The sequence below is a fragment of the Procambarus clarkii genome, chromosome 6, assembly GCF_040958095.1.
Source record: "Procambarus clarkii isolate CNS0578487 chromosome 6, FALCON_Pclarkii_2.0, whole genome shotgun sequence".
NCBI classification, from domain to species: Eukaryota; Metazoa; Arthropoda; class Malacostraca; order Decapoda; family Cambaridae; genus Procambarus; species Procambarus clarkii.
In genome coordinates this window covers 42,409,774-42,434,088 of record NC_091155.1, presented here as the reverse complement: position 1 = coordinate 42,434,088, position 24,315 = coordinate 42,409,774, and the positions used below count along the sequence as shown (strand labels likewise).

The window sequence follows — 24,315 nt, the reverse complement described above, 5'->3', positions numbered from 1 at the left end:
CATTGCCTTAGTGTGACCATGGCACCTGGCAACATTGCCTTAGTGTGACCATGGCACCTGGCAACATTGCCTTAGTGTGACCATGGCACCTGGCAACATTCCCTTAATGTGACCATGGCACCTGGCAACATTGCCTTAGTGTGACCATGGCACCTGGCAACATTGCCTTAGTGTGACCATGGCACCTGGCAACATTGCCTTAGTGTGACCATGGCACCTGGCAACATTGTCTTAGTGTGACCATGGCACCTGGCAACATTGCCTTAGTGTGACCATGGCACCTGGCAACATTGCCTTAGTGTGACCATGGCACCTGGCAACATTGCCTTAGTGTGACCATGGCACCTGGCAACATTGCCTTAGTGTGACCATGGCACCTGGCAACATTGCCTTAGTGTGACCATGGCACCTGGCAACATTGCCTTAGTGTGACCATGGCACCTGGCAACATTGCCTTAGTGTGACCATGGCACCTGGCAACATTGCCTTAGTGTGACCATGGCACCTGGCAACATTGCCTTAGTGTGACCATGGCACCTGGCAACATTGCCTTAGTGTGACCATGGCACCTGGCAACATTCTACTCTCCTAACTTCCACACACCAAAATGTGTAAACTGAAGTAAATTTTCCCATAAGAAATAATGCAAATTGAATTAATCCGTTCCTCACTCCCCCAAAAATTTCCTTAAAAGTAATTTTATTCATAATTCGCCCAAATCTTCAGTACTAAAGTTTGTACAAGTTATTGTCTGCCTTTATTTGTAACACGGGGGGAGGGGGGGGGTATATGCTCTTCCTTAGACTAGATTCTATTTACTTCAAGTTAATACCAAGGGACCCCAGAGTACTCTAACCGAATCCTGCGTCATGTGGTCTTAGCCGCTCGATTGGCCAAGCTTCTACAGTCCCCGTGACGTGGTACTAGACTTCTAGCAAACTCAAGTATCTCCTGCTGACACCACCAGACCATTAACCAGAAGCGTCAATTAATCGGGGTCTGAACCAATTAATCGATCATTAAAACCTTGGGGCTTGATCCCCAAATTACTTGGAAAAGGGGGGGGGGGGATGTACGTTAAGTGTGGGAATTATAGCAAACAAAGGGATATATGATCTCTTAAACTTTGCTTGGCTTGCGGCCCCAACTAAAACTGAGACTCATGGAGACCACGAGACCAAGACATGCAACACACACATGGAAATAATAAAATGTAGAGAAGAAGCTAATTATTTATTTATGCAAAATCTAAACAAGAGCTAAATGAAATGTCACTCCCTATACCTGAACACTCGCTATCGAGGCATGAAATGTCACTCCCTATACCTGAACACTCGCTATCGAGGCATGAAATGTCACTCCCTATACCTGAACACTCGCTATCGAGGCATGAAATATCACTCCCTATACCTGAACACTCGCTATCGAGGCATGAAATGTCACTCCCTATACCTGAACACTCGCTATCGAGGCATGAAATGTCACTCCCTATACCTGAACACTCGCTATCGAGGCATGAAATGAACTATTTACCTATACAAAAACGTAGCAACTATACCTTGTCAATGCGACCAGCTGATGTTATACTGATGTATTTGGAGAGGTGAGGGTGCATGACCTCTCCCGTTGTTGACCAAGACTACACTGACCCGCCAAGCCTTCCTCGCAGCTAGTCAGAGCTAGAGGGTATTCCTACGCCAGGTTTACTAAGTTTACTAGCAGGGTTTAAATTGAACAACTAATCTCTGTTGTACTGAACAACCCAGATGGTTGAACTCTTATAAACTGATGGTAATCACACAGACATCTTAGGGAAAGACTATTTCCAATTACAATATGGCTATTTGAACTTTGAGAATTACTAAATATGGAGGGCTTTGGTGACCCTTGACCCAGGGTCGTCAAGATTCATCCGCATCAGAGGCTAGTCCTCTGCTAGTGACGTCACTGACGGTGTCACTCAGTATTCCGACAACTGAGAATACTCTTGATACTTGAACAGGTATATTATTGAATACAATTTGAATGAAGACTTGAATTTCTCTAAATTACTGAATTCTGTTAAATAATTCATTATACGTTGTTTTAATAAAGGCGACGGCCATTTTGTAATCTTAACCGCTAATCCCTAGAGGGATGACCTTTCTCTGCTTGAGTCAAGTCGACTACCGTCTGACTCCAAACATTCAAAACCACCATGTCTATGAGAATCTATACTGAATAATTCCCTACAACAAACTTAGTTTGTTACATATTGATGACTCTTCTTGGCGTATGGAAGACGGTGAGGAGGGGGGAGGGGAAAAAGGTTTTAGTGTTTGGAAGGGGAGTCCCCTTCCATTATAACATCAGGCAGTGAGGACTTCTCTGGAATACACACACTGGCACGTTTTGCCTACATACCATTAGGCAGCCCATCCTCTGAATAGACAGTACGTTTAATACTAAATGTAATAAGTACAATCCTGACTATCGGCTTAGTACATAACTGTTGTTGTTGTTGTTGTTGAGTTAGGGGCGACGAAGATCGTGGGATCGGATGCGCCCCGGCGTACCCATGAAGGGTGAATCGCAAAGCCAGGAAAGGCAAAATGCTAAGCCAAAACGCGAAACGAGTGACGCCATGCACAAGAACCTAATATGCCACACGGCAAAGCTACGCACAAAGGGAGAGGCAGAAGCACATAATAGAACAGGGCAAACAAACAGCCAGAAGAGCACACAGCATGTCAGAGCAAATACACAAGAAATCAGAGCACATACTTGGCCCGCGGGAATCTTACATTGAACACCTCCCAGAGCACCCATTGCCAAGGGTCTCGTCCATCCACCGGGGACGCCATAACATCCGGAACCGGGGCAACAAACGCCCGCAAACTGGGGACCCAGATGGTAGAACTCATGAGGCGAGAAGTCGCCACTCACCCCCACAGGAAGGGAACTTGCCCCCCACGAAAGCACTCCGGTCCGTCAGACAGCGGTAACTCGGCAATCTTCGACCAGTGACCCGGTGGCATCACAGACGCCAGCAACACGTCTCCCAGGGCCCCAACGCGCACCCGCACCACAGAGGTACTCGCGGCCCCGGGCACACCACCAGACAACAGCAGGGAACCCGGACGGCGCGCATCCTTCCGTAACGTCACCACCAGGCCACGCCCAGCACCAGAGTCCACACCATCCCTGGCAGCGGAAGCCACCACCCCCCACTGTGGAGAGTACCTCGGCGGAGAAAGAACCGAAGGCACGTCCGAGACACAGGCACCAGCACCGGCAGGCACATGGACCTCTGCCACCACGAACCGCGGAGACATCGACGCATCTGTATCCACACTGTCAACATCCGAAGCTCCACAGTCACTGAAGTCACCAACGTCGGCCCAGGAAGAAGACGAACGCCGGGAACGTTTGGGCACCGGCCGGATATCGTCAGAGCCAGTAAGTGACCCAGAAACACGGGTACCACGAGCCGAAGGAACCGACGTCAGGATGGCAGCAGCCTCAACCACAGGGGGAACCGGGCCACACACAGCAGGAGGCTCCGCAGCCACCCCAGCACCAAGCACATCCGGGACCCGAGTCACGGACACAGGGCCAGGCGCAGCATCAGAAGACGAGGGAGAAGACAGTGACGTCACACAGGGAGCTCCAGGAAGGCCCACGGGAGCAGCTGGGACAGCGACAGGATCAGGCAGACCAACCGACGGTACCTCAAGAACCGGAGGAGGGACGGCAACAACCGGAGGAACGGCAGGCGCTGCCGGGGAAGCTGCAGCAGCGAACGGGACGCTCACCTCCTCACCCCCGGAGTCCTCCTCCAGAGGGAGCGGTGGGAAATCCTCCTTACGGAACAAGTTCACAGGAGCGACCGGATCAGCAGTACACCCGGCAGCCTGATGCCCCAACAAACCACACCGGAAGCAAGTACGGGGTTGCCGGGCATAAAACACACGCACGTAGTACCCCAACAGCCAAACAGAGCACGGTATGTCCGACCTCAGTCGCATCCCGAGGGTCCAAATGTTGGTCTTCACACCCGAATACGTGCCAGACGACAGGGAGTTCATCCGCACACTGACGACAGAGCCGTACCTCTGGAAGAATCGCCGGAAGAGAGTCTCAGGAAACTCCATGGGGGCGCCATGAACACTGACATACGTCACAGCACCACTACGGTCTGAAATGGTCACAGACCCGGTGCCGTCCTGTAACTGCAAGGTACATCCCTCGTACCTCCGTAAGAAAGCACGGTACACCTCCTCACCCACAAACTTGATAACAACACGGTGAGCAGTTACCAGCTCAATGCCATATACGTCCCCAACCTGGACACGAAGCATGTCACTCAACACCACGTCCACCAGGGGGTAACCATCACGGCCAGTAAACTCCAATCTGATGGAGTTTAACCGCACGACAGCGGGAATAGGGCCGCCCATCGCAAAACACGCCACGTCTCCACCACCAGGAACAGCAGGGAGGGTAAACACCCCCACAGCCCCTGCCGGCGAAAACGGCAATGACCACAAACTGCCAAGCGGACAAGCGACACGTCCGCACTCAACGGCAGCGCAGGTGGAACTCCTAGTACATAACTGCACTTAATTGCCAGCATCGCACCAAAATATTGTGAATATTAGAGTTTACCTGAAAAGCTGTATATATAGAAAACCACGACCTAACCTAACCTTGGGAGTGTAGGAGGACAAGCATGTAAATAGCATTTATTGCTTGTTAATTACAATTAGTACTTATCCTATAGCTATATTGATATTACAATTTTATAAAACTAATAAAACAAAACTAAAGCCTTTCAATAAATTATAAAATAACTCAGCATATTTTCAAATGTTGTATAAAATTTCTATTGTGTAATAAAACTGAAAAGGAAATTATTTATATTTAAAACTTGTGTATATAAAATTGAACATGAAAACTTCAACCTAAATATTGAGTCTATTAAAACACTTCCCTGGATTTTCGACTTGGACTTACGGGCAGTTTCCCTAACCGCTTGTCGGATCACGACGTAAATTTACGGACCGTGTTTTATATTGGGTATTTACTACTCGATCGACTTGGGGTTTGTATGAATATGTTTGCCATTAAATTTTTGTTTTCTCTAATAGGCTCAGTGCCTATTTGAAAAAACGGCAATGTATTAGCAGTCTCCGTGGTGTAGTGGTAAGACACTCACCTGGCGTTCCGCGAGCGCTATGTCATGGGTTCGTATCCTGGCCGGGGAGGATTTACTGGGCGCAATTCCTTAACTGTAGCCTCTGTTTAACGCAACAGTAAAATGTGTACTTGGATGAAAAAACGATTCTTCGCGGCAGGGGATCGTATTCCAGGGACCATAGGATTAAGGACTTGCCCGAAACGCTACGCGTACTAGTGGCTGTACAAGAATGCAACAACTCTTGTATATACAGTATCTCAAAAAAAAAAAAAAAAAAAAAATTGTAACTTAAATAAGAGACTATTGAATTGGTGTCACAACGAGGGTAATCGCGCACTCCACTCACTCTTGTGTTGGCCGCGATCATGATTCTACATTTATATGCATATGTCTGTGTAGAGAATTTTATTCCGAACACTATACAAACAAAAAAAACGGAGTGAATCAAGTATAAACTTGAAAAAACATGAGCAAAGTAAAAACTTTTTACGCTCACGGGTACAAACACGCGTAAGATTTTATTCGCCGCAAATTTATTTGACGCTCTGTTGGCCAACTCTACCCATATTCTTATAGAACTTTCTATTGCGAACACATTGCTATAAAAATGAAATACGTAGCTCGAGAAATAATGTCATGACAGTGAAATAAGTATAAACTTTCAAAGCGCTGCATCACACCAGTGTCGTCGCTGCTGAAATCACGGCTAACGCTTCGCCCAGTTCCCACACTCGTGCGGAACATAATTAGACATTGATAGGCATATGTCTGGGTGGGGAATTGTATTGCGAGTTCAGTGATATCAAAATAAGCGCTGTAGGATGACTGTGAGGCTGGCAACAAACGAAAGAGTATGAACATTTACTTCCTGTTTGGGTGTCACGGCGAGTCATCTTCGTGTTTATTTACTTCGTGGTGGGATAGCAAATGCTTGGGTGACATTTTATTCATATGATCCTGTAGAGAATTTTATTGCCAACGCATTGATACCAAAATGAAAAACGTAGCTCGAGAATTGATGTTAGGAGCGTGAAAAGATGATAAACTTTTTTGTGTTCACGCTTGAGCGCCCAGAACGCCGCGCGCACAACCCGCTTTTTTTCCAGGGAGTGCGGCGCGCACTAAAGTGTTAAATTAATAGAAAATGAGGAATATATAGAGAGGCAAATGTAACAGCACAATTAAGTGTATTTATGTACTATGCAGACAGTCAGGAATGTACTTATTACATTTAGTATTAAAATGTACTGTCTATTCGGAGGATGGGTTGCACTAGGACCTGCTTGTGGCTCACTGCTTGATTTTTCTCACTAAAAATCTATCCATAGAGGATTGTTTTTCTCCTTTGTTGTAACACTTGCCTGTAGTGAGGCATCACAGTATCATTAAAAAAGTTAATGCAACAGCCTACTACAGCTACCTCTGGGTGAGTCGTTTCAACAAAAGTTTGCATTTCTTCCCACAGCCTACACCACTTCCTAATTGTTGAGGAAGGGACATTGTGTACTGCCGCCTCCTCCCCTGAAAACATTTCCTCAGCCGCCTCTTGTTGCTGCTAATTATGTTCATTCTCACGTGTTTTCTTGGCTTGAACCTTATCACTGGCTTTCTTGGGATCCATGGCGAGATATATAATAAAAAATAACTTTTAAGTTCAAATACCCAAAAATCCGTAAAACACTTTAATTCTTTACAAAGACTTCAGGCCTGATTGTCATTAGACAGGAGACACTGGTAAACTGAGGTGTGGTCGCTGTACCACTACGAGCTGGGTCGGCCATATGCATATCGACAAACTTCGTTTCCCGAGGCAAAGTTCGTAACATGATTTGGATTTTACAAGGAAATTGGGCTCGTAACCCGAAAAGTTCATAAAGAGGGGCATTTGTAAGCCGAGGTGTCACTGTATTAGTAACAGTCTTAGACAAATGTTAAATTAATCTTCTTGTTTGATAAGCTGTTCACTTGAGACAGTTAAGCAAGTCCCAGCTGTGTCTGGGTACAAGTGACAGGATGATCAACCCAGCTGATTTTCTTCCTATTGGGGAGTGTTGTACATGCTGCTATGGCGGTGTGTCCACTCACAGGATGAGTGGCGCTTCCCACTAAACTCGCCCCTCAGGGCAAAATTAAAAACATAAATTAATTAGTATTAGGCCTACTAATGGCAATAATAGTAACAGTATCAGGCCTTCTAATGGCAGTATAGGCATATTTATAGCAATTTTAGTTACAGTATTAGGCCTATTAATGACTATGAGTAACAGTATCAGGCCATCTAATGGCAGTATTAGGCGTATTTATGGCACAATTAGTAACAGTATTAGGTCTAATAATGACAATATTAATAATAAAATCCCCCTGGGGCTGTGAGGCGACGCAAAATTACGACCAAGGCATTGCCAGCAACATACTCTACCACCACTGACTCGGTCAAAAAGTCATGCAATCTGAATTTTACTGAAATCACATGACGTTTAGAGGCCACTCCTGGAGCCAGTCCAAGTTTTAACCACCAGTACTCGGGTGAAGGCAAAGTAGTTCAACACCGTTCTACTAACAGATATTGTCCGTTCCTAACCTTATGTCCGTTCCTAACCTTATGTCTGTTCCTAACCTTATGTCTGTTCCTAACCGTATGTCTGTTCCTAACCGTATGTCTGTTCCTAACCTTATGTCCGTTCCTAACCTTATGTCTGTTCCTAACCTTATGTCCGTTCCTAACCTTATGTCTGTTCCTAACCTTATGTCTGTTCCTAACCGTATGTCTGTTCCTAACCGTATGTCTGTTCCTAACCGTATGTCTGTTCCTAACCTAACAGTTCCGTTGTCCGTTCCTAACCTTATGTCCATTCCTAACCTAACAGTTCCGTTGTCCATTCCTAACAATGTCCATTCCTAACAATGTCCATTCCTATCCTAACCAATGTCTGTTCCTAACCTAACCAATGTCCGTTCCTAACCTAACCAATGTCCGTTCCTTACCCAACTTCAGATCCACATAGAAAATCACATTAACATGATCCATATCAATGAGAAAATCCTCTGAGTTTTGCGTGGCCGCAGAGCCCTGTACTGTAGTCTTTATGAATATATGATGTTTTGCCAAAGATGGATTCTTGTCATAGATTACTGGACATGAGTGTGTTTGCAAATGCAATAAGTATAATAATAACTAATTATTTGTTGATGGTTGCAGCGAGCAGAGCGTGTGCAGCGCTCGGGCGTCCGTTATGATATACGATGACGTCAACAAGAAGTGGCTGCCGTCGGGGACATCAACGGGGCTGTCAAAGGTCCACATCTACCAGCACACTGTCAATAACACCTTCAGAGTGGTGGGCAGGAAACTTCAAGATCACGAGGTCAGTGCATACTACACTCAAGTCATACTTGATATTTATATACTGTACATAGGTTAAGACCTTCATTAATATTATAAAGTGTGAAAATCTATGGGAGCTGTGATGAGGATTCAAACCTATGGGCTGAGTATTCCAGACACGATGCTCTAGACGACTAGGCCATGGCACGTCATGGCCTAGTGGCCTTAAGACAAGCTTAAGCTAGTCCTATTTTGGACCCATATAAAGTATTTAGGTCAGGTGTGGTATTCGTAATTGCAGACAAGAGAGGATAGGAAAAGATGGATGAATCGACACGAGTAATACACCCGAAATGGGACACCGGAGGAAATCAAATACCAAAGGAATCACCACTGCAGGGGGTCGAGACATGAAAAAGAACATGTCCAGAAGCAGAGAAGGAAGAAAATGGAGAACTGCAGGAGCTCAAGAAGCTCAGGAATGTGCACCGAGAGAATGACGGTGGAGAGGCTGGCCCGAAGAGCCGAAGCACAACCCCCACAAGCACAAGAAGAAGAGAACAACAAGACGAGTACAAATGCAGGAAAAACACACCAATGCATGTACCTTTCCACCCCTTTCATAACAGACATAACCCGCACAAGAGATACGTCACACAGAAGTGAATGACCGATTCATCGGTAAAAACTAGAGCTCATGAGCTACATGAGAAATGCCCCAAAAAGGGGGCAAATGCCCAGCCGCCATATGCAAACACGGGTAACAACAAACACAACTGGGAAGATGCAAGACAAGTAGTAGCGCCGCCTGGCAGCCAGTTGCAGCAATGCAAACAGCAGCGCAAAATGGCTGCCAAAACATCAACATCCAAGCAAAACATGGATGCACTTGGCCTGAGGGTGCATAAATCATGCTGCAAATATGGTAAAACTAATGCAGAAGGGAAGGAGGGGACAAAAACCCTCTCCCATGCAGCAAAATCCCCTGCCCACAGGGTACAAGGGGCCTAAGCAGGGGCAAAAGGAGCCCAAGCTCTCCAAACAGACTCCCCCCGAGCCCTGGGAACCCACAACACAGGCCCTGGAGTAGAGCCCTATTCCATGCCCACTACCTCTGAAGAAAAGGCAGAGTCCAAGGAAAAGGCTTCTGAGAAAAAAGGCGGCTGGGATGTACTGGAAGCCTCGGTGGGAAGAAGGGATTCAACCACCCCCGCCCCTTAATTAGAAAGAGCGGCCCCCGAAGCCACCCGAGCCTCATTCCAGTCTAAACCCCGCTCTGACTCCGAAACCCTCATACGTGTAGTAGCTGGAAGCAAATGTACTCAAGCAGGTATCAAGGGGGGAACGAGGGGGGGGGAGTGAGGAACAGGGTAAACCAAGCTTACCTGGGAGGGAAGCAGGGGCACGGACAGAACCAAAGTTGAAGTGACCAACACCCCCCCCCCCCTCCAATCCTGGTTCCTAAAACCCAAACGAGGCAGCTCTAGGGCCTCCAAATGGGCAACCAATTTGGTGCATTGCAAGGAAGAGAAGCAAGCTTGCAATACCGCCTCAGCCTGAAACCTCTCATCCGCAGATGAGGAATGTGTAAATTGAGACACAGGCGGAGAACATGTCACGCAAGACTCCAGGTCGAAAGTGTCATTGAACCAACAGGCAGCATCGCGGAGGCAGAAAAGGTGATCGTCGCCCCGAGGCAGAAGTGCCAAACAGCCGTCTACATTGCACAAGACGAGAATGGACTTGGTCGGATCCATGTTACCAACTGAGCCCACGAGGGTTTACCAGGGCCTACAAGGTATGTTAATCCTACAGGAAGTCCAGGCAGTGTGGCTTGCTAAGCCGGTAGACCCTTCCTGCTTGAAAGCAGGCAAATTGACTACCAGAAGCAGTGATGCAATCTTGGAGACAATGGAGGAGGGGAGTCAATACAACCTAGGCTGGCCTAATGAGCCACTAAGCAGACCTTCTCTGTCAAAACAGGGCAAACACCCAAAATGAAAAAGTGATAAGCCCTGAAACAACACCCCAAGCAAACTGGCAGTCTGAGAAAAACGTTGGCAGTCCCATAGGTATAAGCAGACTGCGCAAGCCAAGGTGCCACCTCCCAACCCCCCAGCGAATAACACTCCCCTACTGGGGCCAGACGGAAAGCCCAAGATTCTCGATGTACCCCAAGGGCGAAGACTGTGTCAAGCAATGAACCCCTCAAATGGGAAGAGAGTCCCGAATGCCCAGGAAAGTCAACCCTGACCTGCTAGGGTAGTACTTACAGAGCACCCTGGGAAGGGTATCCAGGGGCATGCATCTCCAAGTACAAAGAACACCTGGCCACCACACAACACACACTGCTGGCACAGTTACAAGGGGGAAAATACGGAACAAAAAAGCGAGTCCTGAGGTGACCACCTGACCGCCAAGCACATCGGACAAGAACTGAGGGGTAGACGGTGGGATTGCCTGAGCCGGCTCCCCCTCCCCTTTGTTGTTGGAGGGGGGTTCGCTAATGAGTGGGAGTACTGATTTGCATGCAGAGTTGCTAGTTTCTCTTCATTTCTTATTTCTGGAGGAGTTCTTTGCCTTTTCAGGCTGTAGGTCGCAATTTTACTGACCAGTTGTTTGTTTTGGTTCACCTATCTTTTTGGGTTACTGCCCCGGTCGATAGTGGAATATGACATACTTTACAAGTAAAGTACTCATAAGCGTTCCCTCTATAGTCGAAGAAAATGAATTGCGGAACAACTTGATAGTCAAACACCCTTTCTCAAAAATGACCTAGAAGGCTAGGTAGAGAAATAGAAATGGTTGAACTAAAGCTACAAGAATCGTACACAATCCAAGAGAGACAAAGAGAGCAGAAGGCCATCAGTGAAATAGAGAAATCCTAAATATTTTTTCTCCTATGCAAAATTAAGATCAAAACTACATCTAGTATTGGGCCCCTGTGAAAGGAAGATGAAACTTTCACAGATGACAACAAAGAAATGAGCAAAATACTAAATAATCAGTACGTTTTCAGTGAGCCACTAAACACACTGAAGACTGATAACCCAAGTGAATTTTTCATGGATGTGATACCAACATAAAATCATATATCAGATGTGACCCTATTCCCACTGGATTTTGAAGAAGCCATAGACAATATGCCTATGCACTCTGCATTAGACCCTGATTCTTGGAACTCCATATTCATCAAGAACTGTGAAAAACCACTATCGCATGCTTTTCACATTCTTTAGAGACAAATCCTAGATACTGGCGTTATCCCTGACATACTAAAAACAGCAGAGATAGCACCAATCCATAAAGGAGGCAAAAAATTACAGACCGATAGCACTAATATCACACATCATACAAATCTTTGAAAGAGTGCTAAGAGGTAAGATCACAAAATACATGGAATCACAGCATCTCCATAACTCCTGACAACATGGTTTCAGAACAGTGTGCTCTTGCCTGTCACAGTTGCTGGACCACTATGACATGGCCATGGAAGATAACCAAAACGCTAATGTACTGACACAGATTTTCGACACACATGCCCATGGTGTTATTGCACAGAAAATGTGTTCAAAAGGAATTACTGGAAAAATAGGCAGATGTACTGTACAGTATCTACAATTTCCTGAGTAACAGAACCCAATGTGTAACAGTCAACAAAATACAATCCGGACCATCAACTGTAAAGAGCTCAGTCCCCCAGGGTACTGTACTTGCTCCAGTACTTTTTCTCATCCTCATACAGGACATAAAGGATACAATATATAGTACAGTACTGTATCATCATTTCATTTTTATGAGAGTAGACAACATAGAGGATACAGCAAACCTCCAATTAGATGTAAATCAGGTCTTTCAATGGGCTACAGAAAATAATATGGTATTTAAGGAAGATAAGTTCCAGCTCCTGCATTATAGACAAATTAAAATATAAAAATGGAAACCACATACAAAACGCAATCAAATTATACCATTGAATGAAAAAGCAATGTAAAGGATTTAGGTGTACTCATATCGGAAGACCTTACCTTTAAAAAACACAATAAAGTAGCCGTCACAACTGCAAGAAAAATGACAGGTTGGATAACAAGAACCTTTCACACTAGAGATGCTATACCAATGATGATATTTTTCAAGACACTAGTGGTCTCTAGAGTGGAATACTGCTGCACAATGACAACCCCTTTCAAAGCTGGAGAAAGTGTAAGGTCTACATTTATTTTTTCCCAGTCTATCCTTTTATTGTTGGAATTGAATTGATTGAATATTCCTTCTCGCTTGTTCAATGGGAGATTGTTCTTAAGCGACAAAACTCCCACACAGGGAATAGATCAACTGACAACTGAAGCATACAAGGTCTGTCTGAAGCACGTGCCTGTGAGGAGGGGCAGAAAGAGGACCACTCTAGAAAGAGAACGCAGACGGCTGTGCAGGAGAAGGAAAAAATAACGGAAATGCTTAGGCAGACACGACTATCACAAGCAAGGAAAATAAACCTAACCAGAGAGATTGAAGAAATAGAACAAACGTTGAAGCGATCATACGAGGCTGAGGAAATGGAATTGGAGCAGAAAGCTATACAAGAGATAAAGAAAAATCCAAAATATTTTTTCACATATGCAAAATCAAAATAAAAAACCTCCACCAGTATTGGACTTTTAATTACAACTCAAGGTATGTACACAGGACAACAAAGAAATTAGTGAAATTCTAAGAAGCCATTATGAGGCTATGTTTAGCACACCAATAAACAACATGAAAATTGATGATCCAGACAGCTTCTTTATGAATGACATTCAAGCTGCAGATAATATAACGGATATTAACACGAACTCAGAAGACTTTCAAAGAGAAATTGACAATATGCCCATGCACTCAGCTCCTGGGCCTGACTAATGGAATTCAATATTCATAAAGAAATGTAAAGTACCAGTAGCGAGAGCACTCAGCGTAATATGGAGAAAGAGCCTGGATACAGGGGAGATACCAGCAGCACTTAAATCTGCAGATATAGCTCCGTTGCACAAGGGAGGGAGTAAAGCCTTGGTAAAAAATTATAAGCCAGTTGCACTAACATCACACATAATAAAAGTTTTTGAAAGAGTGATTAGGAATCAAATTTCTAGTTTTATGGAAAATAATGAGTTAAACAACCCAGGACAACATGGATTTAGAGTGGGAAGATCCTGTCTGTCACAGTTACTCAACCATTATGACAAAATCACAGAAGCTCTAGAAGAAAAGCAAAATGCAGATGTAATATACACAGACTTTTCAAAGGCATTCGACAAATGTGATCATGGAGTGATTGCACACAAAATGAGGTCAGTGGGAATAACTGGTAAAGTAGGACGCTGGATACTCAATTTCCTGTCGAACAGAACACAAAGAGTAAGTCAATCAAATAAAATCAAGACCAAGCACAGTTAAAAGCTCTGTACCTCAAGGTACAGTCCTTGCACCACTGCTGTTCCTTATTCTCATATCAGATATAGATAAAAATAAAAGTCACAGCTTTGTGTCATCCTTTGAAGATGACACAAAAATCAGCATGAAAATTACCTCTGCTGAAGACATGGAAAAATTACAAGCAGATATCAACAAAGTTTTCGATTGGGCAGCAGAAAATAACATGATGTTTAACAGCGATAAATTCCAGGTACTAAGTACGACAAAAATGAGGACCTGAAACATAATACAAGGTACAAAACACAATCAAATCTGCCCATAATAGGTAAACAGCATGTCAAAGTTTTAGGAATAATGATGTCCGACGATCTAATGTTTAGGGAGCATAACCAAACAAATATTGCGTCAGCCAGAAAAATGATAAGATGGATTACGAGAACTTTCAAATTCAGGAATCCCATACCGATGGTTGTACTCTTCAAGTCAACTGTGTTGTCCTGTCTCGCGTACTGCTCAGTACTCACTTCCCCCTTCAGAGCAGGAGAGATTGCTGAAATAGAGGGAATACAGAGAACATATATGGCACGCATAGACGCGATAAAGCACCTAAATTATTGGGATCGTCTCAAAGCTCTCCAAATGTACTCACTAGGAAGGAGACGAGAGAGATACCAAATAATATACACATGGAAAATACTGGAAGGCCAGGTCCCTAATCTACACAGTAAAATAACAACGTACTGGAGTGAACAATATGGAATAAAATGCAAAATAGAACCAGTGAAGAGCAGAGATGCCATAGGCACAATCAGAGAACACTGTATAAACATCAGAGGTCAGTGGCTGTTCAACGTCTTCTCAGTGACTACAGTATAAGAAATATTGCCAGAATAACCGTGGACATCTTCAAGAGAAATCTAGAATGTTTTGTAAAAGAAGTTCCGGACCAACCGGGCTGTGGTCGGTATTTGGGCCTGTGGGCTGCTCCAAGCAACAGCCTGATGGACCAAACTCTCACAAGTCAAGCCTGGCCTCGGGCCGGGCTTGGGCAGTAGAAGAACTCCCAGAACCCCATCAAGCAGGTATATGTGGGCCTGCGGGCCACTCCAAGCAACAGCCTGGTGGACCAAACTCTCACAAGTCAAGCCTGGCCTCGGGCCGGGCTTGGGGAGTAGAAGAACTCCCAGAACCCCATCAAGCAGGTATATGTGGGCCTGCGGGCCGCTCCAAGCAACAGCCTGGTGGACCAAGCTCCCAGAACCCCATGAACCAGGTAAACCAAGTGCTGACCTGTAGAGTGTGCAGAGATCCTTTACTGCTAGAATCCACTCGGTAAAACATCTAAACTATTCGAACCGACTAAAATGCCTAAATCTGAATTTTCTCTTGAACGCAGGCAGGGGAAAATACATAATAATTTACACATGGAAAATATTAGAGTAGCTGGTCCCAAACCTGCACACAGAAAGAACACCACATGAGACCAGAAGGCATGGCAGGATGTGCGGAATACCCAGTTGAAAAGCAGAGGTGCAACAGGTACTCTGAGAGAGAACTCTATCAGCATCAGAGGCCCGAGACTGTTCAACACGCTTCCACTACACATAAGGGACATAACTGGCCGACCCCTCACAGTGTTCAAGAGAGAACTATCAACATCAGAGGCCCGAGACTGTTCAACACGCTTCCACTACACATAATGGGCATAACTGGCCGACCCCTCACAGTGTTCAAGAGAGAACTATCAACATCAGAGGCCCGAGACTGTTCAACACGCTTCCACTACACATAATGGGCATAACTGGCAGAGCAACCGCATCCAACAGCCTGGTTGAGCAGTCCAACAACCAGGTGGCGTGGTCGGGGACCGGGCTGCAGGGACTGTGTAATGGACTGTGTGTTTTGGACATGTGTTGTAATGGGCTGTGTAGTGGACTGTGTATGTAATGGGTACTTGTAATGGGCTGTGTATTGGACTGTGTGTAATGGGTACTTGTTGTAATATTACAGGTTGTGATCAACTGTGCCATCCTGAAGGGTCTTAAGTATAATCAAGCGACCGTCACCTTCCACCAGTGGAGGGACAACCGCCAAGTTTATGGTTTAAATTTCTCCAGCAAGGACGATGCCGACGCTTTTGCCAATGCGATGCTCAAAGCACTTGAGGTGAGACACATTTGACCGTACTAAAGTACAGCTGTACTGAGAGTCACTGTACTGAATTTTGTTTTTCCCAGTAAAGAAGAGTAGGTTTTGGTCTCTCCCAGGTAAAGAAGAGTAGATTTTGGTCTCTCCCAGGTAAAGAAGAGTAGGTTTTGGTCTCCCAGGTAAAGAAGAGTAGGTTTTGGTCTCCCAGGTAAAGAAGAGTAGGTTTTGGTCTCTCCCAGGTAAAGAAGAGTAGATTTTGGTCTCCCAGGTAAAGAAGAGTAGATTTTGGTCTCTCCCAGGTAAAGAAGAGTAGGTTTTGGCCTCCCAGGTAAAGAAGAGTAGGTTTTGGTCTCCCAGGTAAAGAAGAGTAGGTTTTGGTCTCCCAGGTAAAGAAGAGTAGGTTTTGGTCTCTCCCAGGTAAAGAAGAGTAGGTTTTGGTCTCCCAGGTAAAGAAGAGTAGGTTTTGGTCTCCCAGGTAAAGAAGAGTAGGTTTTGGTCTCCCAGGTAAAGAAGAGTAGGTTTTGGTCTCCCAGGTAAAGAAGAGTAGGTTTTGGTCTCCCAGGTAAAGAAGAGTAGGTTTTGGTCTCCCAGGTAAAGAAGAGTAGGTTTTGGTCTCTACCAGGTAAAGAAGAGTAGGTTTTGGTCTCTACCAGGTAAAGAAGCGTAGAAATACCAATATACTTAGGTCATCTGAATATTATTTATGTAGCATTGGTTTTGCTGCATTTTGCATTAAATAAAATGTATACAGTATTACTCAGTGAATTATACTAACATATTAATGAGAAAATCAGTAGGAGTCATAAGGGAGGATCCAAATCCTTCTTATGGTTTCCCAAATCCTACTCCTGATTTTCTCACTGATGCATCACATTAATGTAATTTCATTGTACACGTTAATATTAATGATGATGAGTTTAAAGTAACTTTTAAAAGGTGATGGGGGGGGGGGGGCTCGTGCCTGATCCCACAATTTGTGGGTCTTTCGGGTTGTTTCGTGCGGCCTGTGGTGGCGTTGGATGACTCCTCCTTCTTCAGGGGGTTTGGGGCTGGCGGGGCAGACCTCTTCTCCTGCACTCTGTAGAGTCATCTTGGAGTAGGTTCACTTGGGCGTGGTCAAAACAACTTCGTCTCTCAGGTAGGTTTCCTGCCTGTTTCTGGTCTCGAGACGGGACTGTGCAGACCTCCTGTTCATTCTGGACTTGTCCCGTCTGAACCTGTGGATTTATTGCCATTGACATGTAGAGATATAGACTCTCAGGTAAGTTAGTAATTTAAATGCACAGTAGCAGTCCTAGGCGTTCAATCCCCGACCGTCCGAGTGGTTTGGCACCATTCCTCCCCATCCCATCCCAAATCCTTATCCTGATCCCTTCCCAGTGTTGGGTAGTTGTAACCAAGTTGTAGTAGTAGGTAGTTGTAGTCGAGACCTGTTTCTGGTCTCGAGACGGGACTGTGCAGACCTCCTGTTCATTCTGGACTTGTCCCGTCTGAACCTGTGGATTTATTGCCCCTGCTTTTGGATGACTACTTTGTCCCGGGTCCGTCTTCTGTTGGAGCCGGGCGCTTGGATGGTGTCCATTGACCCATGGATAGACGTCCCTTCTGCCTCTCTTGCAAACGCTGGGTTCGGCCTCCAGGGCCTTTGCATTGGTTGCTGCGTCACCGGCATCCTCTTAAGGTTTTTCGGGGTTCAAATGTCTTGACACCTATCCAAGCCCTCGCTCGATGTGTTTACGGATGTGTCATCTCTTGGCTGGAACTTTGTAACCAGTGCTTGTGGGAGGATTCGGATCGCCCGCAGATCAACGATCCCGCTCCAATCAGACTGTTCCTCGGTGGTTCATTGCCTGAATCGAGGGGGGGTTCCATGCGGTCCTTGGCTCTTTGGGGTTAGTCGCTTTGAGTGACTCGTCTGCTGAGTCCTCGGAGTTTGGCTCTCCTGGCGGTTCACATTCAGGGAGGAAAGGTCCAGTGTCCTGGCTGACGGCCTGTCCCGGTTCATTCCCCAGTCCACGGAATGGACGGTCAACGCCAACTCGTTCAGCTGGCTGTGCCAGACATTCGGGCCTCCAGAAGTGGATTTTTTCGCGTCGGCGTGGTCGAGGCATCTCCTGGTATACGTGGCGCCCTTCCCCGACTGTGAGGCCGTTGGGGGCATTCAGGCAGGACTGGGCAAGGTGGGGTTACCTGTACCTCTTTCTCCTGGTTCAGCTGTTTCTCCAAGTCCTGGCTCGCTTGGAGACTTACCAGGGGAAAGTTGTCCTTCTAGCTCTATGGTGGCTGGCCCAGCCTTGGTTTCAGGCGCTGCTTGCTCAGTGTTTGAACCCGAGGATCTTCCCTCGATCTTTTCTTGACCGATCTTTCAGCAGATCGGTCCAGCCCGGTATGAGGCTGGTTCGTTCTTCTCCTCGAATCTTCATGTCTGGAGTTTCTGACTCAAGTCTATCATCACTTGTATAGAACGCAGGTGGCTTCGTTGTTCGTCTCCCACCAGCCTGCTTCGTTTTGGCAGCAGTATGAAGTTTCCTGGCGGTCCTTCCGGTTTTTCCCATCACTGTGTAAGTATACTTCGGTCTCTGATAAGGTTGTCTTGTCCTTCCTTTCGTGGTTGTTCCATGACTGTCAACTTATGCCGAATACTGTCAACTCGTATTGTAATTACCTAAGTGTAATTACCTAAGTGTAGTTACAGGATGAGAGCTACGCTCGTGGTGTCCCGTCTTCCCAGCACTCTTTGTCATATAACGCTTTGAAACTACTGACGGTCTTGGCCTCCACCACCTTCTCACCTAACTTGTTCCAACCGTCTACCACTCTATTTGCGAAGGTGAATTTTCTTATATTTCTTCGGCATCTGTGTTTAGCTAGTTTAAATCTATGACCTCTTGTTCGTAAAGTTCCAGGTCTCAGGAAATCTTCCCTATCGATTTTATCAATTCCTGTTATTATTTTGTATGTAGTGATCATATCACCTCTTTTTCTTCTGTCTTCCAGTTTTGGCATATTTAATGCCTCTAACCTCTCTTCGTAGCTCTTGCCCTTCAGTTCTGGGAGCCACTTAGTAGCATGTCTTTGCACCTTTTCCAGTTTGTTGATGTGTTTCTTAAGATATGGGCACCACACAACCGCTGCATATTCTAGTTTTGGCCTAACAAAAGTCGTGAACAATTTCTTTAGGATATCGCCATCCATGTATTTAAAAGCAATTCTGAAGTTAGAAAGTGTAGCATAGGCTCCTTACACAATATTCTTTATGTGGTCCTCAGGTGATAGTTTTCTATCTAGAACCACCCCTAGATCTCTTTCTTCATCAGAGAAATATTATTTATCTTTCTTTATTGTGCAGCGCTGGCGGAGCCGCTCCAGTTTGTGTTTGGTATTGACATTACTTCTGCCCCAATTCCGCAAGCTGTCTCGTGCGTTGTTTCACTTCTGGCCTACTCATTCTCCTCCTGAGCCATCCTAGTCTTTGGACTGGGTGCTCTCTTTTCTCTCTTCTCCTCGATTTGTAGTGCCCCCCTTTGTTTTTCTAAGGCCCTTTTCCTGTTGGCATTGGCCTCTGGGGGTTGAGTCAGAGAGCTTCATGCTCTCCTCTGGCACAGGGGTTTCTGCTCTTTCAGTCCTGGTGATAGGTTTGTTTTTTTGCAGCTGTCTCCTCCTTTTCTGGCGAAGAATGAGACTGCTGCTTTCCGGTGGGGTCCTTGAGTTGTTGATGCTTTGTTGGTCAGGCCGGGAGTGACTCATATGTTGTGTCCGGTTGCGGCTCTCCACAGTTATTTGCTTTGGTGGCCGGGGATGCGCTTTGGGTTGACCTGGTTTCCCTCCTTCCCTGTTCCCAAGCTTGCGTCTCCCAGGTCATCCACAGGATTAATAAGTCTAGCCAGCCTGCGGTCTATCCCCGTGTCCACGACGTTTGTAAGTTTTCTGCTTTGGCTGCCGTCTTTGGCAACATATCTTGGGTTGACATTCGGGCACGAGGTTTTTGGAGGTCAAACAAGGTCCTAGCCGCTCGCTACCTTGTCAGTGTCCCTGGACCTGGTAGGGTCTGCTTTGCATTGGGTCAGCAATTGCATCCAATTGTCTAGGAGTTCTTGCCTACCGGGGACCACGAGCCAGAACCTGGCCCCCTCAGAGAGGCACGAGGAGCAATGGCCTATAGAAACCCCCCTGTGGTTGGGAGCAGTCTGTCTACCATCGACCGGGATAGGCACCCAGAAAGGTAGGTGCCCCAAAACAAACCCCTATTCTGGTGAAAATATTGCTACGAAAGCTGAATGAGTTGACGGAACTCCCCAAACAAAATTATCAAACTAGCATGACGTCATCACGTCGCCGCGCCACTGTCTGCGCAACCTCCCCCCCCTCCCCGGGAGGGGGAAGGGGAAGCCCCAGACCCTCCACGCTGGTGATCCAACTGGCAATTCTTGGCTGATGGAATTACTGACTGGTCGAGTGCCTCTGGCTCCGGTTTTTGTTTCAGTTCTGTGCCTTGTGGTGTGGACTGTCTCTACCGGTGGGGTGTGAGCCAGGAGTGAGATTCCTCGGTACTCGGGCTGCATGTGCCTAAGCCTATCTTCCGTAAGTGCCCTGTAAGTACTGCCCTTGGGGCTTGGGGCCACTTTCCACAAGTCACCTTGGGTTCTACCTCCGCTGAGTCTTCTTTACTGCTCGGTACTGGGCCTCCCTTGGAGGCCCAGTACCGAGGCTGGGGTTTTGTTGCCCAAGGCTGGGGTTTTGTTGCTGTTGTTTGCCTCTGGGTAGGTGGTAGTTTTCGTCACTGGTAGGGGCGTGGGGTACCGCACAGCTAGTTTTCACCAATAACAGCGGCCGGTTCTGTTCCGCCTGGGTACGTTGTCCTCTTGCGGGGTTTTTTATTTTGTTTTGTTTTTGCCTGGTTGGGGGGGGGGGAGGTCTGCCTTTATGGTCCCCCTTTACTGTTCTAGGTGTTTTTATTTTGATATTTTCTGTTGGTGGTACTCCCCGCTTGGCCCCCATTTGTGGACACGTCCCGGGGGTTCAGCTTTTAGAAGTTTGTTTGGTAGACTTGGGCGCCGGTTCGTGGTACCCTGCCTGGGCTTTCCTTAGTGTGTACCCACAGCTAAGGGCCCTGGGAAACCCCACGGGGGCTTCGTGGTCCTATGGGTGTGTCCCCGGAGTCCCCCCTCGTGTCCTGCGAGTTTGATTGTTGTTCTGTCCCCTTGTCTCAGGGTGACACTCACCGGTTGTGCCTCCGCCATGCTGCCTGTTGGGTCCTTGTTTCTTATGACCTGGAGTCGTGCAACGGGAGTTGTCGGTACGTGCTCTCGTTCACCCAGGCCACTGGTCATGTTAATCGGATGTAGGCGGCTGCGGCGTTGCTTGCTAGGTGTTTGTTGCTGCAACGCTCTTGGTTGTTGTGGCCCGGATGCCCTGAGGCTGCCCTGTTTTGGTTGTTTGGGTCCGGACTTGGGGGTGGGGGTTGCTTCGGCTCTGGCTCCTTCCTCTCCTCGTCCTTTCCCTTCTGTTCTGCACACTTCCTCCCTTGCTTCTGGCTCCAAATCGTAGGCAGGTTTCGGGGGTTGGAGCGGGGTCTGGTTGAGTTGAGACTCGGGCAGCCTCGGGGGTTTTCCTCTTCTGGGGTGGTGGCGGAGGCATTCGAGTCGGTTCCTCCAGCCGTGGCGTATGGGTCTGACCAGTGGACCCCCTTCCTTAGTGTTTGTACGGCTGCCCCAGCTTTTCCTTGTCAAGCTGGGGCTTTGGGGGTGTGGCTCGGCCCTGGGTCTAGCCGTAGAGGTTTCCGGGGTTGGGGAGGGATTGCCTGGGGGGGGCCTTGGCCCCGTTTGCCCCTCTTGGAGTCTTTATACCCTTGGTGAGGGGCTGGCAGTTCCTCAGAATGGGGTTGTTCCTTCCCTCCCTGTGTTCCTGTTGGTTTGGGTATACCCCTCCCTGGGTTCGGTTCCGTGTCCCTTCGGGTTTGTCGGTCCCGTCGTTCCTGGGGGTGTGTTTCACCCCCTTTTCCTTACCCTTTTTTGCGCTTACATCACGATACTGTTCCCTTTGTATTCAAGGTCCCTGCATGTCCCTTGATCAGGGGTTTATTTTTGTCCATATGTACCTCCATGCGTTTGTAATTACCTAAGTGTAGTTACAGGATGAGAGCTACGCTCGTGGTGTCCCGTCTTCCCAGCACTCTTTGTCATATAACTTAGTGTGTACCCACTAGTATTTGTAGTATAGTACAGTACCCACTAGTTTGTGCTTGCTTGTCGTGGTTCTCGTTGATTCGCGCGTCTCTTCGTACCTTCCAATATTATTGGAACGTCTGTTGACTTCCGATGGGGTTTCTCTCTTGTCTTTTGTTGGCCTCGTTGATTACCTTCCATCCTCTGTCTTCTTTCACTTCGGTTTCGCCTTGTTTTGTTTTCTCATCATCTCTACTTCCAGTTCGGCGTTCCTCGTCTTCGTTACGTACGCCTTCCTGATGTTTGTACGATGTGTGTATACGATGTGTCTACGTTCTGTATATGTACGATATGTGTGTTCGCCTGGTGTACAAGCCACGCCACCTGGTGGACAGGTGGTGCGTTTCGTACCTCGCACGCTGGGGCCCGGGGTGTGCGTTTTGTTTATGGGCGGTATGCTCGTGTGTTCGCATCATTTCTCCCGGTTTTCTATGGCTTCTTGCTCGTTTTCTCCCTCCAGTCGTAGCCCTCTGGATGCTGGGGATGTTCTGGATTTTATATATGGGGGCGTCACTTCGTTCTTCCTCTGCTTCCGGGTGTGGGATGGCTTGGTGTGGTGCCTTCTCCTCCCCCTCTGTACTGCTCCTCATCATCTTCTGGATGTATTTCTCCTTAGACTTCCGAATTTTGTTCATGTAACGGTACATACCATGCGTACTGCATCTCGTATGCGTGGCGTTCGAGCACACCACTAGAGATGCTCCTGGTATGTTACTTGGCTTGGCTCGCCTGTGTTGTGGCACGGTCATGTGTCTGCTCTGCACGTGAGTTTGTCATGTCTGGCGCCTTTGTCGGCCAGGTGCTGGTTCTCTGCTTTTGGTGGGGTGCTTGCAGGGGTTGAGCTCTGGCTCTTTGGCCTCGCCTCTCTCCTGTCAGTCGACGGTTGTGCATTTTCCAGAGCCTCCTGGGCTCTGTCTTATCTACGTTTGCTCCTGTGGGTGGAGTCTGCTTCAACCACGTAGCTTCCTAGTGCTTTCCGCCTCCTATCTCCTCTGACTTTGATCAGGTTCTTTTTCATGTCTGTGGCTCCTTTGGGTACTCAGCTTCATCCTGTGTCCCCTTGTGCATACAAACATAAGGACATAAGTACAGAGGAATTGCAGAGGGCCTATTGGCCCATACAAGACAGCTTCTATTTATTACTACCCAATCGCACTCATATACGTGTCCTACCCACGCTTGACACAATCATGGGACCCCATCTCCACCACATTATGCGGTAATTGGTTCCACAAATCAACGGACCTGTTACCGTACCAGTATTTCCTCAAGTCTTTCCTAAATCTACACTTCTCTAATTTATACCCATTGTTTCGTGTACTAAACGTGCCACAAGGGTGGCATGTGCCACCCTTGGTCACTGCTCCATCCTTGGTTACTCTCTTTCCCGCTTGGCGGGTTGCGTCAATTGCTCCTAACAAGTGTTTGGTGTGGTGTGTTGTTTGGTCACCTTGCATGTCTTCAGAGACTTTCCTTTGTCCATGTATCTTGTTCTTTGTTGTCCTGTGGGGCTCTGCCCTGCATTTCGGTGCTTTTGGTTTCGTTGCCGGCACCTGGGTCTTTTCCCTATCTGGACTCTCATTCCTTGCCTATCTTCGGTGCCTGGCTGCACCCTGCTGTCTATGAGGTCCTTCGGGTATGTACGCCCTCCACTACACATTTTGTGGTTGGTCGTGTGCATTACTTCCCGGCCGCTCCTTGGTCCGTATTCGGGGTTTTCCTTGTCTATTTCCATTTTTCCTCTTCCTATGCTACACTTGTCTGTGTATCTGGGTCGGTGCTTCTTGACTATCCTGATATTGGGTGCTCGGGTGGGCCTCTGTCCATGTTCAGTTCCCTGCTTTTGGACTTCTCCGGAGTTCCGTTTTGGTACTGAGTTCCTACGATTTTTCTTTGTGACTTACTGCAGGCTTCGGTGTTGCACTGTCTGTGGGGGGTTGTGGACTTTAGGTCTGCTGCTCCTCCTGCCTTACTGGTTCCTTTTCTTGGAACCGGTAGCTGGGCTCCGGTCCTGGCTCTGATCCTGGCTC

At 47.1% G+C, this 24,315-nt stretch overlaps 1 protein-coding gene across 8 annotated transcripts in view; it reads left to right on the top strand.

Moving 5' to 3' along the window:
- ena (ENAH actin regulator enabled) overlaps window positions 1-24,315 on the top strand; it is a 597,539-nt gene that overhangs the window by 529,133 nt on the left and 44,091 nt on the right. For all 8 annotated transcript variants that reach the window (XR_011223588.1, XR_011223585.1, XM_069308843.1 and 5 more), the window contains exons 2-3: window positions 8,379-8,544; window positions 15,924-16,079. Coding sequence is in view for 6 of the 8 variants with exons in the window: in XM_069308843.1 (XP_069164944.1) it covers window positions 8,379-8,544; window positions 15,924-16,079 (322 nt within the window). In the remaining 2 variants the exon portion in view is untranslated. The remainder of the gene's footprint in view (window positions 1-8,378; window positions 8,545-15,923; window positions 16,080-24,315) is intronic.